Below are 12605 nucleotides of genomic sequence, written 5' to 3'. Positions count from 1 at the left end.
TGTTGTCTCTGAAGACTAACCACGAGGACCCGCAAGAGTACCCAGTACAGCAAACGAAAAAGACCCACAGCCGGACATGCCCGGACGAAGGATCCGTGGATCAAGGATGCGGCAGTCCCGGCACCCACAGATTGACCGTGAGCTAAGACTCCGGAGGGCTTCATCCTCAGGGTGAGGGGAGCCGCCAGTCCTCTCTGGAGGAAGGTGCCTTACTCCTAAGAGTCTTTCAAGGATAGTGTCCAGGACACTGCAGACAGACCGACAGACAGTGACTGGGAACCAGCTGAAGGAGCACATAGTAATAAGGAGGCCAGATACAGAATTACCGGACAGAGACCATAAAGCAACTGGTGGCTGTTAGGCTTAAAGAAATAAAAGGTTCCAAAATATCTTCAGGAAACTAAAAAGCCTAACAATACTGAATTTGAAAAAGAGACAGAATTTTTAGAACCAGAAAATACAATAATCTCAATTAAGAATTCACTGGATGGGCCTAACTAAAGATTAGACATATCAGCATGGTGAATTGGTGAACTGGAAAACTGGTGGACCAGACGCAGGGGCCACGAGGTCGCGTGGAGTGCTCCAAGGCCGCGGTGTCCGTGGATGACGGCCCGGAAGCAACGCGGGGATGTGGTTAAGTGGAGTCGAGACATGGCAGCGGGGCGTCTTCCCCATCCCAGGGCTGCGCTCGCCCCGGGAGCGCAAGCACGGTCGGCTAGATCAAGGGCCATCTTAGCGAAATGGCAGAGGACAGCTTTCCTTCCGGGGAGGTCAGTCACAGCAGGATGTTTGATAAGTGACAGGGGACGCGGCACGTGGGGAACAAACAGAACCCCTGAGGAGCTAGAATTTTATCACTGGAAAAAATGCCTTTCAGGAATGAAGCCAGAGTAAGGATATTTTCAAATCCGAATGGAATGTTGCCGCCAGCAAGCCTACGTTAAAGTCAATTCTAAAAGAGGGTGTACATCAGGAGGAGGAAAATAATTCAGTGCTGGATGGATCAGAAACAAGGTAGAACTAAGAGTAAAAAAGACACAGTGACTATGTTAATAAATGTAAGTGAACATCGATTCCACAAAACAATATCTTTTGGGATTTAAAAATACCTAGAATTCTGGGCGCCTCAGTGGCTCAGTCAATTATGTGTCTGACTTTGGCTCAGGTCATGATCTCACGGTTCGCCCACATCAGGCTCTTGCTGACAGCTCAGAGCCTGGAGCCTGCTTCAGATTCTCTGCTCCCTCCCTCTCTGCTGCTCCCCCATTTGTGCATCTCGCTTGCTCTCTCTCAAAAATAGATATAAACTTAAAAAAAATTTTTAAATAAATACACAGAATTCAGATGCGCAACTGTAGTAGCATATAATCACCAACGGAGTCAATGGAGTTTGTCTTCTAAAGTCTCCACATCATCCTGGAGAGGAGAAAGGTGTAGATTCGTTCTATAGTGTGAAAATATGCATGACAAAATTTGTGCAAAGAGAATGTGTAGAACTTCTAAACTAGTATGGGGAAAGAATGATTTTAAAAAAAAAAATCAGTCCAAATGAGGCAAGAAAAAAATAGGACAAGTGATAAAATAGAAAACAAGGGTATGTATATCTTTTTGAATTAGTGTTTTGTTTTCTTTGAGTAAATACCCAGAGGTGAAATTACTGGATCGTATGGTATTTCTATTTTTAATTTCTTTGAGGCCCCTCCCTGCTGTGTGCCACCGTGGTTGCACCAGTTTATCTCTTCCCACCAGCAGTGCGCAAGGTCCCTTTTCTCCGCCCACACTTGTTAATTTCTTGCCTTTTCAGTACGAGCTCGTCTGGTATGAAGTGAGGTCTCATCATGGTTTTGATTTGCATTTCCCTGATGATTCGTCAGGTTAACATCCTTTCTTGTGCCTGTTGGCCATCTGCAGGTCTTCGGAAAAAATGTCTGTTCGGGGGCCTCTACCCAGTTTTTAATCAGATGGGTTTTGTTTGGTGTTGAGTTGGAGAAGTTCTTTCTTTATTTTGGGTGTTAATCCCTTATCAGCTATATCATTTGCAGAGATCTTCTCCCATTCAGTTTCCTTTGCTCTGCAGAAGCGTTTCATGTTGGTGTAGTCCCAATAGTTTATGTTTGCTTTTGTTTCCCTCTCCTGCGACAGATCCGTAAATGTGTTGCTAAGGCCAATATTGAAGAGATTCCTGTCTGTGCTCTCTTCTGGGAGTTCTATGGTCTCAGGTGTCCTATTTAGGTCTTTAATTCATTTTGAGTTTATTTCTGTGGATGATGGAAGAAAGTGGTCAAGTTTCATTCTCTTGCATGTTGCTGTCTGATTTTCCCAGCCCTGTTTGCTGAAGAGACTGTCTTGTCCCCATCGTGCATTCTCGTATCCTTTGCCATGGGTTAATCAACCATATAAGCATATACGATTTGTAGTATATCTTGAAATCTGGGATTGTGATGCCTTTGTCCTTTCTCAAGATCGCCCTGGCTATTCAGGGTCTTTTGTGTTTCCATACAGATTTTAGGATTATTTATTCGAGTTCTGTGAAAAATGCTATTGGTATTTTGATAGGGACTGCATTAAGTCTGTGGACCGCCTTGGGGAGTATGGAGATTTTAGGAGTACTCTTCCAATCCGTGAACATGGATTATCTTCCCGTATTTTTGTGTTGTCTTCAGTTTCTTTCATCAGTGTCTTATAGTTTTCAGAGGACAGAGTTTTGCTCCTTGATTAAATTTATTCTTAGATGTTTTATTCTTGTTTTTCTTTAACGTTCTGTTTCTTTACCTATATTATAATTATATGGCAGTTTATTTTAATTATTTGTTAAAATATGCATTTATCTTTTTTTTAATGTTTTCTAATTTATTTTTGAGAGACAGAGAGACAGTGAGAGCAGGGGAGAGTCAGAGAGAGAAGGAAACACAGAATCTGAAGACAGGCTCCAGGCTCTGAGCTGTCAACACAGAGCCTGACACAGGGCTTGAACCCATGAACTGCAAGATCATGACGTGAGCTGAATTCAGACGCTTAACCGACTGAGCCACCCAGGCGTCCATGCATTTATCTTTTATTTGCTTTTCTATATGTATATTTCACAATTAAAAAAATTTTAAATCCTAGCATTTCACCAGAAGTAAAATCAGAAATGATTAGTACAAGTTTCCTCTGGGATGCCCAAGGGGTGGGAAAGGAAACATTTATTTTATTTAAAAAAATCCTGGGGCGTCTGGGTGGCTCAGTCAGTTAAGCATCCGACTTCGGCTCAGGTCATGATCTTACGGTTCATGGGTTCGAGCCCCGTGTCAGGCTCTGTGCTGACAGCTCAGAGCCTGGAGCCTGTTTTCAGATTCTGTGTCTCCCTCTCTTTCTGACCCTCCCCTGCTCACACTGTCTGTCTCTCAAAAATAAATAAAGACATTAAAAAAATAAAAATTATATATTTTTAGGGGCACCTGGCTGGCTCAGTTGGTTAAGCATCCAACTTCAGCTCAGATCACGATCTCACTATTTGGGGGTTTGCACTCTGCATCGGGCTCTATGCTGACTGCTCAGAGCCTGGAGCCTACTTTGGATGCTATGTCTCCCTCTTTCTCACCCATCCCCTGCCCACACTCTGTCTCCCCAAAATAAATACTAAACATTAAAGAAAAAAATTTTTTTTTAATTTTTAAATCAACTATTTCAGGGCACCTGGCTAGCTCAGTTGGTGGAGCATGTGACTCTTGATCTCAGGGTTGTGAGTTCAAGCCCTGTGTTAGGTGTGGAAATTACTTAAAAATCTTCAATAATCATAAATACATAATGTAACTATTTCTCCCACCAACTATTAATTGTTAACTTAAAAAAACCTTTTTTTAATTTATTATTTTTTTTGAGAGAGACAGAAACAGAATGCGAACAGGGGAAGGGCAGACACAGACTCTAAAGTAGGCTCCAGGCTCTGAGCTGTCGGCACAGAGCCCGACGCAGGGCTCAAACTCATGGATGGCGAATTCATAACCTGAGCTTAACCAACTGGACCACCCAGGTGCCCCTGGTAACTTTTTTTTTTTTTCTTTACAAATTGTTTTTACCCTTTTGTTTGGTTGTTTTGTTTTAAATTTAAATTTGCCAGGCAGCATCCAGAGAGACCTCCCCCTTCTCAGAATTGGGTGGCCTCTGTGTGTGGTCCTATCTGTTCAGGCCTGGGTATTGCATGAAAACTGACCAAGAGAACCAGTAAAGAAATAACTCTTTCCTCAGGCATCATTTTGCCAGAATTTTATATTGAAATTGCCTTCTTTAGTCTTTTACTTCTTTTATCATAAAACCATAGACTTTAGTATGACATAAAATTCATTTTAGCATTAAGATTTGGGAAGGCAGTTTTAACAGTGTAAAAAATTAAGCTATCTTAAATTCTTTTTGGAAGGAATATAGGATATAAATAAGTACATCTATACAGAGGCGCGTGAGTGGCTCAGTTGGTTACGCAGCCGACTCTGGATTTTGGCTCAGGTCATGATCACATAGTTCACAGTTGGAGCCCCGCATGGGGCTGTCAGTGCAGAGCCTGTTTAGGATTCTCTCTCTCTGCTCTCTGCCCTCCCCCACCCCCCCCAACACTCTGTCTCAAAATAAATAAATAAACTTTAAAAGTATGTCATACAGATGCATACACAACAGTTATGGGCAGAAAAAGGGGTGAGATCATTACCATCAAAGAGGGTGTGTGCCCAGCCACGCCCAGCGTCTAGAAGCTCCATCCCGGGCCCTCCGAGAGGGGGCAGGCGGTATTTCGGGGGGGGGGCCTCCCAAGGAGCCCCACGGGCCCGGGGGCTGGGCTGCCCACCACTTACCTGGCAGTGGCTGCCTCCTGTTAACTTCAGAGTGCAGACACAAGCCTGTGATGTCTTTATCTGCCAGCAAGTTAAAGAAGGAAGAGGAGGAAGGAGATGCTGAGCTGGAAGACCTGATAGAGAAGCTGGCAGTCCTGCAAATGCAGAATAAGAGCCTGGTGCTGGAGAAGAACCGCCTCACAGCTGAGAACAAAGCACTGGGAGCTGAACTCGAACGGGCACGGAAAATAAATAGGTTTTTATCCATCTTCTCTCCAGCTGGGGGTTTGGTTGTGGTTTTAGTATTAAGAAGAGACAATTAAATATTCCGTTTTATTTTCTTTGTCTAATACTGGCTAAAAAATGGAAAAGAATCCTCGGGATTACTAGGTATCAAAACAGAAGCACAGTAAAGGCTTTGCTGTTGACCAGCATTAGCCAACATTTCTTGAGCCTGTGGTTCATTTATGGCTGATAGTGACAATGACTCTGAGACTGAAAGTCCTCAGAGTTATTTCCTACGCTTTTTGGGGTAACTGGATTCCTTCTTCAGAAGCATCTTTTAGAACATGAGCCAAAAAAAATTAATAGAATAATATGTAAGTGGCCTATTAATTGCATTAGGCATTTTGTGATTCTTGTTGACTTGGCCCGGAGTCAGTAATTATGCTCCATTTAAAATTAAACTCGGTGACCTGTTCTCACCGTGAAACTCAATAGAAGATTTGGGTTGCCTAAGAATACATTTCAATGCTAACATGCTTGCTGTTTTCCGGTTCAGACGTTCTCTCTGCCCTAGCCGCTCAGGCTAATGAGTTGTTTATTCCCCATCTGGGGGGCTCTCTAGGAGTTCTCAAAAGAAAATCGAGGCCCTCAAAAAGCAGGTGGAAAAAGCCATGGAGAACGAAATGGCCGCTCACCAGTACCTGGCAAATGTCATTGACCTGGCCGAGAACATGACCCAGGAACGCGACAGTCTTCTGTATTTGGTAAGCTGCCTTGTTAACTTCAAGTGCACTGCAAGGTGTGTGCAAACATGGTCTTAAGAATATTTTCTTTATAAAATTACCCGTAAAAGCCTTCATCTTTTTACATTTTAACTGCACATTTTCAGATTCTTCCAAATTTTCGCTTTTAACCATGGACGAAACACATTTTTCGTAGGCAAATAACCCAAACTTTTAAGTAATGGTAAATATGGGGCGCCTGGGTGGCTCAGTCAGTTAAGCGTCCAGCTTTGGCTTAGGTCATGATCTCACGGTTTGTGGGTTCGAGCTCCGTGTCAGTCTCTGTGCTGACAGCTCAGAGCCTGGAGCCTGTCTTCAGATTCTGTGTCTCCCTCTCTCTCTGACCCTCCCCTGCTCATGCTGTCTCTGTCTCTCAAAAGTAAATAAAAAGCATAAAGAAATTTAAATAATGGTAAATGATACTTTAGAAGGTAAATTAATGGAATTAGTTGATCTAGGCAAATAGGTCATCAGGCGTCTGTCATACACGCAGACGTGTCTTCGTACTGTGAAGGTGAACTATGAGCACCATGGAAAGGGCAAGTAGAGTCCTTCCCTCATTGCTTCTAGTGACCCAAGTCTCAAGGAGAGGACCGAGTGGATTCCTGGTGCTCCTAGGTGGTGGGGCGCTGCCCAGCCAGCAGGCGTGATGCCCAGATCATGATTCTTGGTGTTTCCACATTGGTTTTAAAAGGTGTCAGCAGCAGACTGTGCAGTGAAAGAAGACACACTCTATGCCAAGCTCAGTGCAGTGAAAAAAGCCCAAGAGAATTTACCACAAAATAGGAGGTACCTAGCGGTGTCTCTCAAGTGGTGAAATTACAGGCAGTTAAAAAAAAATCGATGCTGGGTGCCTGGGGGGCTCAGTTGGTAAAGCATCTGACTTCGGCTCAGGTCATGATCTCACAGTTTGTGGGTTCGAGCCCCACATCAGGCTCTGTGCTGACAGCTCAGAACCTGGAGCCTGCTTCAGATTCTGTGTCTCCCCTCTCTCTGCCCCTCCCCTGCTCGGACTGTCTCTCTGTCTCTCAAAAATAAATTTAAAAACATTAAAAATTTTAAAAAAAATTGATGCTCTTTGCATTTTATGATTTTTCGACTTTGAACACATGTTGCTTACATTCATTTAAACATGTTTGAGCAGCATTGCAAATCTCTGGTAACATAAGTTTAGAAATAATAATTTAGTGGATGTCATGACAGGGGAAACTAGCAAATTTTCTGAGACATTTGGAAGTTGGCAAACTTGGAATCACTCACTCAGCGCTTCTCCCAAATGAATGGGGTGTGGAGAGCATGTGCCGTGGTAGGCTTAGTCCCCTCCGTTAGGAGGGCATGAAGTTCCGCCTTCGGGAGGCACCTGGGTGGCTCAGTCAGTTGAGCGTCCCTGGGATCGAGCTCCGCATCAGGCTCCAGACAGAGTGTGGAGCCTGTATACGATTCTCACTCTCTCCCTCTGCCCCTTTCTCCCACTCAGGGTCTGGGTCTCTCTCTCTCAAAAAAAAAAAAAAAAAAAAAAAGTTCTGGGACGCCTGGATGTCTCAGTCAGTTAGGTGTCCGACTTCAGCTCAGGTCATGATCTCCCAGGTTGTGAGTTCGAGCCCCACGTCGGGCTCTGTGCTGACTGCCCAGAGCGTGGAGCCTGCTTTGGAGTCTGTGTTCCCTCGCTCTCTGCCCCTCCCCCGCTCACACTCTACCTCTCTCTCTTACTCTCTCTCTCAAAAATAAACATTAAAAACTTTTAAAAGAAAAAATTCCTCCGTAGGATAATGAACATTAGGCTTTTAGCCATTGTTTATATAAGAGGAAATAGAAATAGCACACAGCTCTTGGGGGGAGTGTGATCCTTATTTGTAATAAAAGAGATGCTAATTAAGCCAGTCTTGAGCTCCCATTCTGTACTTATATTAAGACTACAAAAAAGGTTTATTTCTTAATTATAATAGTTGCTTCTTGCAGTGGTAAGACTGGTTACACGGCAGTGGCGATTTCTAAGTCCCTTCCGGGTCTTTCGGACGCAGCATGGTTGGCGCCCAGGCCTGTGCACCCCTGTCCCATCCAACTCCCAAGACGTCACCACCGAACCCAAGTGCTGGGCTCGGGCGTTTTCCGTGGCTGCGCTGAGCCCCGTTTCCCCTCTGCCTTGCCGGCTGCGCTGCCCCGCTGGACTAGCCAGAGTGCAGAGCGGAGGCCTGCTGAAAAACGGGGACCCAGCGGCCACGTGTCACTACCACCGCGAAGGCCAAGCCATCTGGTCTGCGGAGCAGGGCACGCAGGCTCCCGTCCCGCCTCAGCCCTGCCCGCCACAAGGGACGTCTGTGTACGCGCAGGCACTGCTGTCCCCTGCAGGCGCCCTGCTCCTGGGAGCCCGAGACCGGCCCCTCCAGCCGGGGTCCGGGGTGGTGCTGGCTGCGGCTGTGGGCCGGGTGTCCCCGCCTTACCCTGTCCTGAGAGCGGCATCTTAATTTTTTCTTTCAGTTTTTATTTTTATGTTTGAGAGAGACACAGAGTATGTGCGTGCAGGTCCACTCATGCAGGGAGGGGCAGAGGGAGAGGGAAAGAGAATCGTAAGCAGGCTCCATGCCCAGCTCAGAGCTCAACCCCACGACCGTGAGGTCATGACCAAAGCCGAAATCAAGAATCAGACACTTAACTGACCGTGCCCCCAGGGTGCCCCAAAAGGGGCATCTTAATTTGAAGTCCCACATTTAGGATGGGTTTTCCATGTGGCGAAGTTATTTAATGTTCTGTGTCTTATTTTTCCTTTCCAAAGGAAATCAAATGAAATCAAGTTGTGCGCACCTTTGCTTTTTTAATTTTAGCATTTGAAATAATTTATGGTGTGTAGTACATGTCCCATGTGGATATTAATCTAAATCACTCAGCTGCAAACGACATCCCTCTAAGATACAATGCCGTCACCTTTGGTTTGGTGAATGGCATTGTGCATCATGTTACCCTTAGTCTTGTAATTATTCAAATAGTCAACGTAAAAGTGAGTTTGCATCTCGGCGCTCATTCCTGGGGGGTGACTGAAGGAACGGTGCGTCCCGCCAGAATAGAGATGCGTGCTGAAAACGCGTCCAACCTCGCGCATTCCCCTGCTCTGAGGGGCTCGATCATCCACTGGTGCCCAGGCGGGGCGCCCAGCCTGCCACTGTGGGTTCCTGCCCCTCCTCAGCTGTTGGGGGTGGGGGTCGGGACTCAGACGGGTGCCTGGCCAGGACAAGTGGCAGAGCGGAGATGACTTGTCAGGAGCAAGAAAGATTCTTTACAGAAGAATTACTAATTTAATTTTTCTGTTCACTAAGAGATTAGTATTTTTCTCTTCACTTCCCTCCTTAGGCTAAATGTTTAGAAAGTGAGAAGGATGGAGCTCTCCACAAGATCACAGAAGGCAGCATTCGCTTAGGAAGGTTAGAGGAAAGAGTCGAGGTAAGTGGCCGTGTAGCCTCAGAAGTTCCGTGTCAAATGGAAACAACGGCTTATGAACGTCAGGTCTCCACGTTTAACAAAAGGATTCGTTTTGCACGTGTCCTCTGCAGAGTAAAGCATTACTGGGCTTCAGGGGCAGAAGGAGCACCAACCCACTCATTAAATAAACCGGTTTATGTGCACGGTAAGATACCATGCAGCTGGTGTTTTGTTCTGTTTTGTTTTCAGATATGGAGGACTCTCGAATACTGAAAACAAACTGAGGGCTGAAGAGGGAGGAGGAAAGGGGTCGGGGTGATGGTCAAGGAGGGGGGCACTTGGGAAGAGCACTGGGGATATATGGAAACCAACTTGGTAATAAACTATTAAAAAAAAAGACATGGAAAAATCTCCAGGCTCTATCCTGAGGTCAGTGTGCAGGCTTTCTCCTCCAGCCCGGCATTTATTGGTTCAGTTAGAGAGCAGGGTTGACCTGTTCGTCTCTTGCTTGATCCTAATCGCACCCTCTGGTGTCTCTGCCCGAGGGAGTCGCTGCCATTGTCGCAGCTCACCCTGCCAGGCCACCCCCTCCCCGACCTCCGTCCTCCCTCTGCGCCTGCTGCGCACAGCCTGACCAGCCACCGTTCTCTCTCCAGCGGGAGCAGGGGTGTGGCCAGGGGCAGGGAGAGGACCGGCGGGCCAGAGGCCTGGGTGCAAGGCAGGGAGCCTGCGGGTTTTGAAGGGGAATGTAGCCCGATCCGTGGGGAATCAGATCTAGGACTTCTGGGATGATGATTTAAGGGCCTGATCTGAGGAGAAACAGACTGATGACATTTACTATGTCAGAAAATTCACAAACTAAGACAAATGAAACATTGGCTAGCTCTGTGTAAATAAGTATAGTAGTGGGTGAACAGCATGTATATATGTTGATAAAATTTATGAATAAAATAAAATTTAACTTACAGTCACTCAGACCCAAATATGTGTCCCAATGCAAAGAATAGACTTTTCCCCTATGTTTCACGAGTATTGCTTAAATAACACAAATGTTAAGTTTTTGGAAGCTGCATGGCCTGTCCATCTTGATTTTCAAGTGATACAGACAGAGATGCTGCCTAAGGGCCTTTCCGGTTCCCAGTAGGGCCCGCCGCGTGCAACATTCCTGAGCTACCCTGGTCTGGGTTCAGGGCCTTCCCCAGACGAGATCACCTCCACCTAACTACCCACCAGCCCATCCCCGCTCTCGTTTTTCATGGGCCGTGGCCTTTGTGGGAGGGGGGCTCCCGCCACAGGGCCAGGGAGCCCGTCCCGTCTGTGAGCAGGGGCCGCTCTCTTCCTGTCCCCAGACGTGGGCTTTCTGGCGCGATGCTCTCTGACGAAAGGGCTCCTTTGCTGACAGGAAAGTTGGAAATACCTGCATTAGGCATTAGTCCTCCCCCGCAGAACTCAGGGGAACTTAATCCTGTGGCTTCTGACAGTAGCAGTGATTTAATTTAACCAGATCGCTTTTGGAGTTGTGTGGACTTCTAAAATGTCAACAGAGATTCCTAGAGATGACTTAGTTTCCTAGGAATTTTATTCCTGACCCAGTTTTGAAGTAAATGAGGATGTGGTAGGTTTAATCTCCAAGTACACCTATGTGTCATAATCTGACTACGAGGCAGGATAAAGAAAAGGAAATGTGTGTCTAGAGACACTAGTGAGACTGCGGAGCACCAGAGACAAAGAGTAGGTCTTACGCGTGGGGCGCCTGGCGGCTCACTCAGCCAGGTGTCCGACTCTTGATTTCGGCTCAGATCCTGATCCCAGGGTCATAAGATCGAGCCCCACATCGGGCTCCCCGCTGACGGCATGGAGCCTGTTTTGACTGCTCCCTCTCTCCCTCTTTCTGTGCCCCTTTCCCACTCATGAGCATGTGTGCTCTCTTTCTCTCTCTCTCTCAAAATAGATAAACATTGTTTTTAGTTATAAAAAAAAAATCTTAAAAGTGGCCAAATGATGAGAATGTGTTTTTACCGATTTGGTACCTACAAGGTCAAAAATTAAGAAATTTGATGATATAAGGGCGCCTGGATAGCTCAGTCGATTAAGCGTCCGACTTCAGCTCAGGTCATAATCTTGCGGTTTGTGAGTTCAAGCCCCACATCGGGTTCTGTGCTCACAGCTCAGAGCCTGGAGCCTGCTTCTGTTCTGTCTCCCTCTCTCTACCCCTACCCCGCTCATGCTCTCTGTCTGTCTCTCAAAAATAAATAAACATTAAAAATTAAAAAAAAAAGAAATTTGACAATACAGAGCATTTGGCAATGCCACGAAGCAGTGGGAACTTTTCTACTTTTTCTGCTGGGGCAGCAGATTGGTTCAAACTGTGAGTAAAGTCCTGCGTTCACATAGCTTGCCACCCAGCCATCCCTCCCGTATCCTTTCCGGATAGCGAGACTTCACGTGTGTGCTCCCGAAATCACATGAGGGGACGGTCGCATCGGCGCTGTTCATAATTGTCCCCAACAAAACAACCTCGTGCCCGTCAGCAGAACACATAAACAAATTGTGATGTATTTGTAAAGGAATACTAATACCAATGAGAATGAGTATCTTATATTTACAGTATTGGGGTGCATCTCACAAGCCTAATATTGAGTGAGAGAAACACAACAGAAATGAGCACCTGCAATATGATTGCATTTGTATAAAGCCTAAAGTAGGCAAATTAAATGGGTTTGGGCATACTTAGATTATAAAACTAAAAATTAAAGGTAAGGAACAGATTTTAGCAAAAATGAGATTAATGATTATAGTCAACCCTTGAATAATGCAGGAGGGTTGGGGTGCCCACCCCCACGCAGTTGAAAATCCATGTATAATTTCTGATTCCCCAGAAATGTGACTCCTAATGGCCTACTCTTGACCACAAACCTTACAAATAGCATAAACAGTCAATTAACATGCATTTTCTATGTTATATGTGTTACATAATGTATTCTTATAATAAAGTAAGCTAGAGAAAAAATATTTGGAAAATTGTAAGTAAGAGAAAATACACTTATAGTGCTATACCGTATTTATCTAAAATCTGCATATAAATAGACCCATGCAATTCAAACCCGTGTTGCTCAAGGGTCAGCTGTACCTCTGCAGAGTTGGGACAATGGGACTCCCAGGATACTGCTAATATTCTGTTAACGTAGGTGACAGTTCCATGGTGTTTGCTTTGTTATTAAACTATCCATACATGCTTCCCAAGATTCCCCTCCCCAAACGTACGCCCGTCACCACATCCAGGAGACACACCGTGACCACTTACGGTGGCTGGTCATCCATTCTTCCACACCCTTCATTCTCACTACCTTACTTTAATGTTTCTTCCATAGACAGC

At 45.6% G+C, this 12605-nt stretch overlaps 1 protein-coding gene across 1 annotated transcript in view; it reads left to right on the top strand.

Annotated features, from left to right (window-relative positions):
• The window catches only part of CEP89 (centrosomal protein 89), a 64072-nt gene that overhangs the window by 40458 nt on the left and 11009 nt on the right, over positions 1-12605 (top strand). Inside the window, exons 15-17 of the mRNA XM_029925563.1 lie at positions 4897-5064; positions 5656-5797; positions 9161-9250. Of these exons, the coding sequence (XP_029781423.1) occupies positions 4897-5064; positions 5656-5797; positions 9161-9250 (400 nt within the window). The remainder of the gene's footprint in view (positions 1-4896; positions 5065-5655; positions 5798-9160; positions 9251-12605) is intronic.

Source organism: Suricata suricatta, chromosome 16 (genome assembly GCF_006229205.1).
Source record: "Suricata suricatta isolate VVHF042 chromosome 16, meerkat_22Aug2017_6uvM2_HiC, whole genome shotgun sequence".
NCBI lineage: Eukaryota > Metazoa > Chordata > Mammalia > Carnivora > Herpestidae > Suricata > Suricata suricatta.
This window is presented reverse-complemented; position numbering and strand designations above follow the sequence as displayed.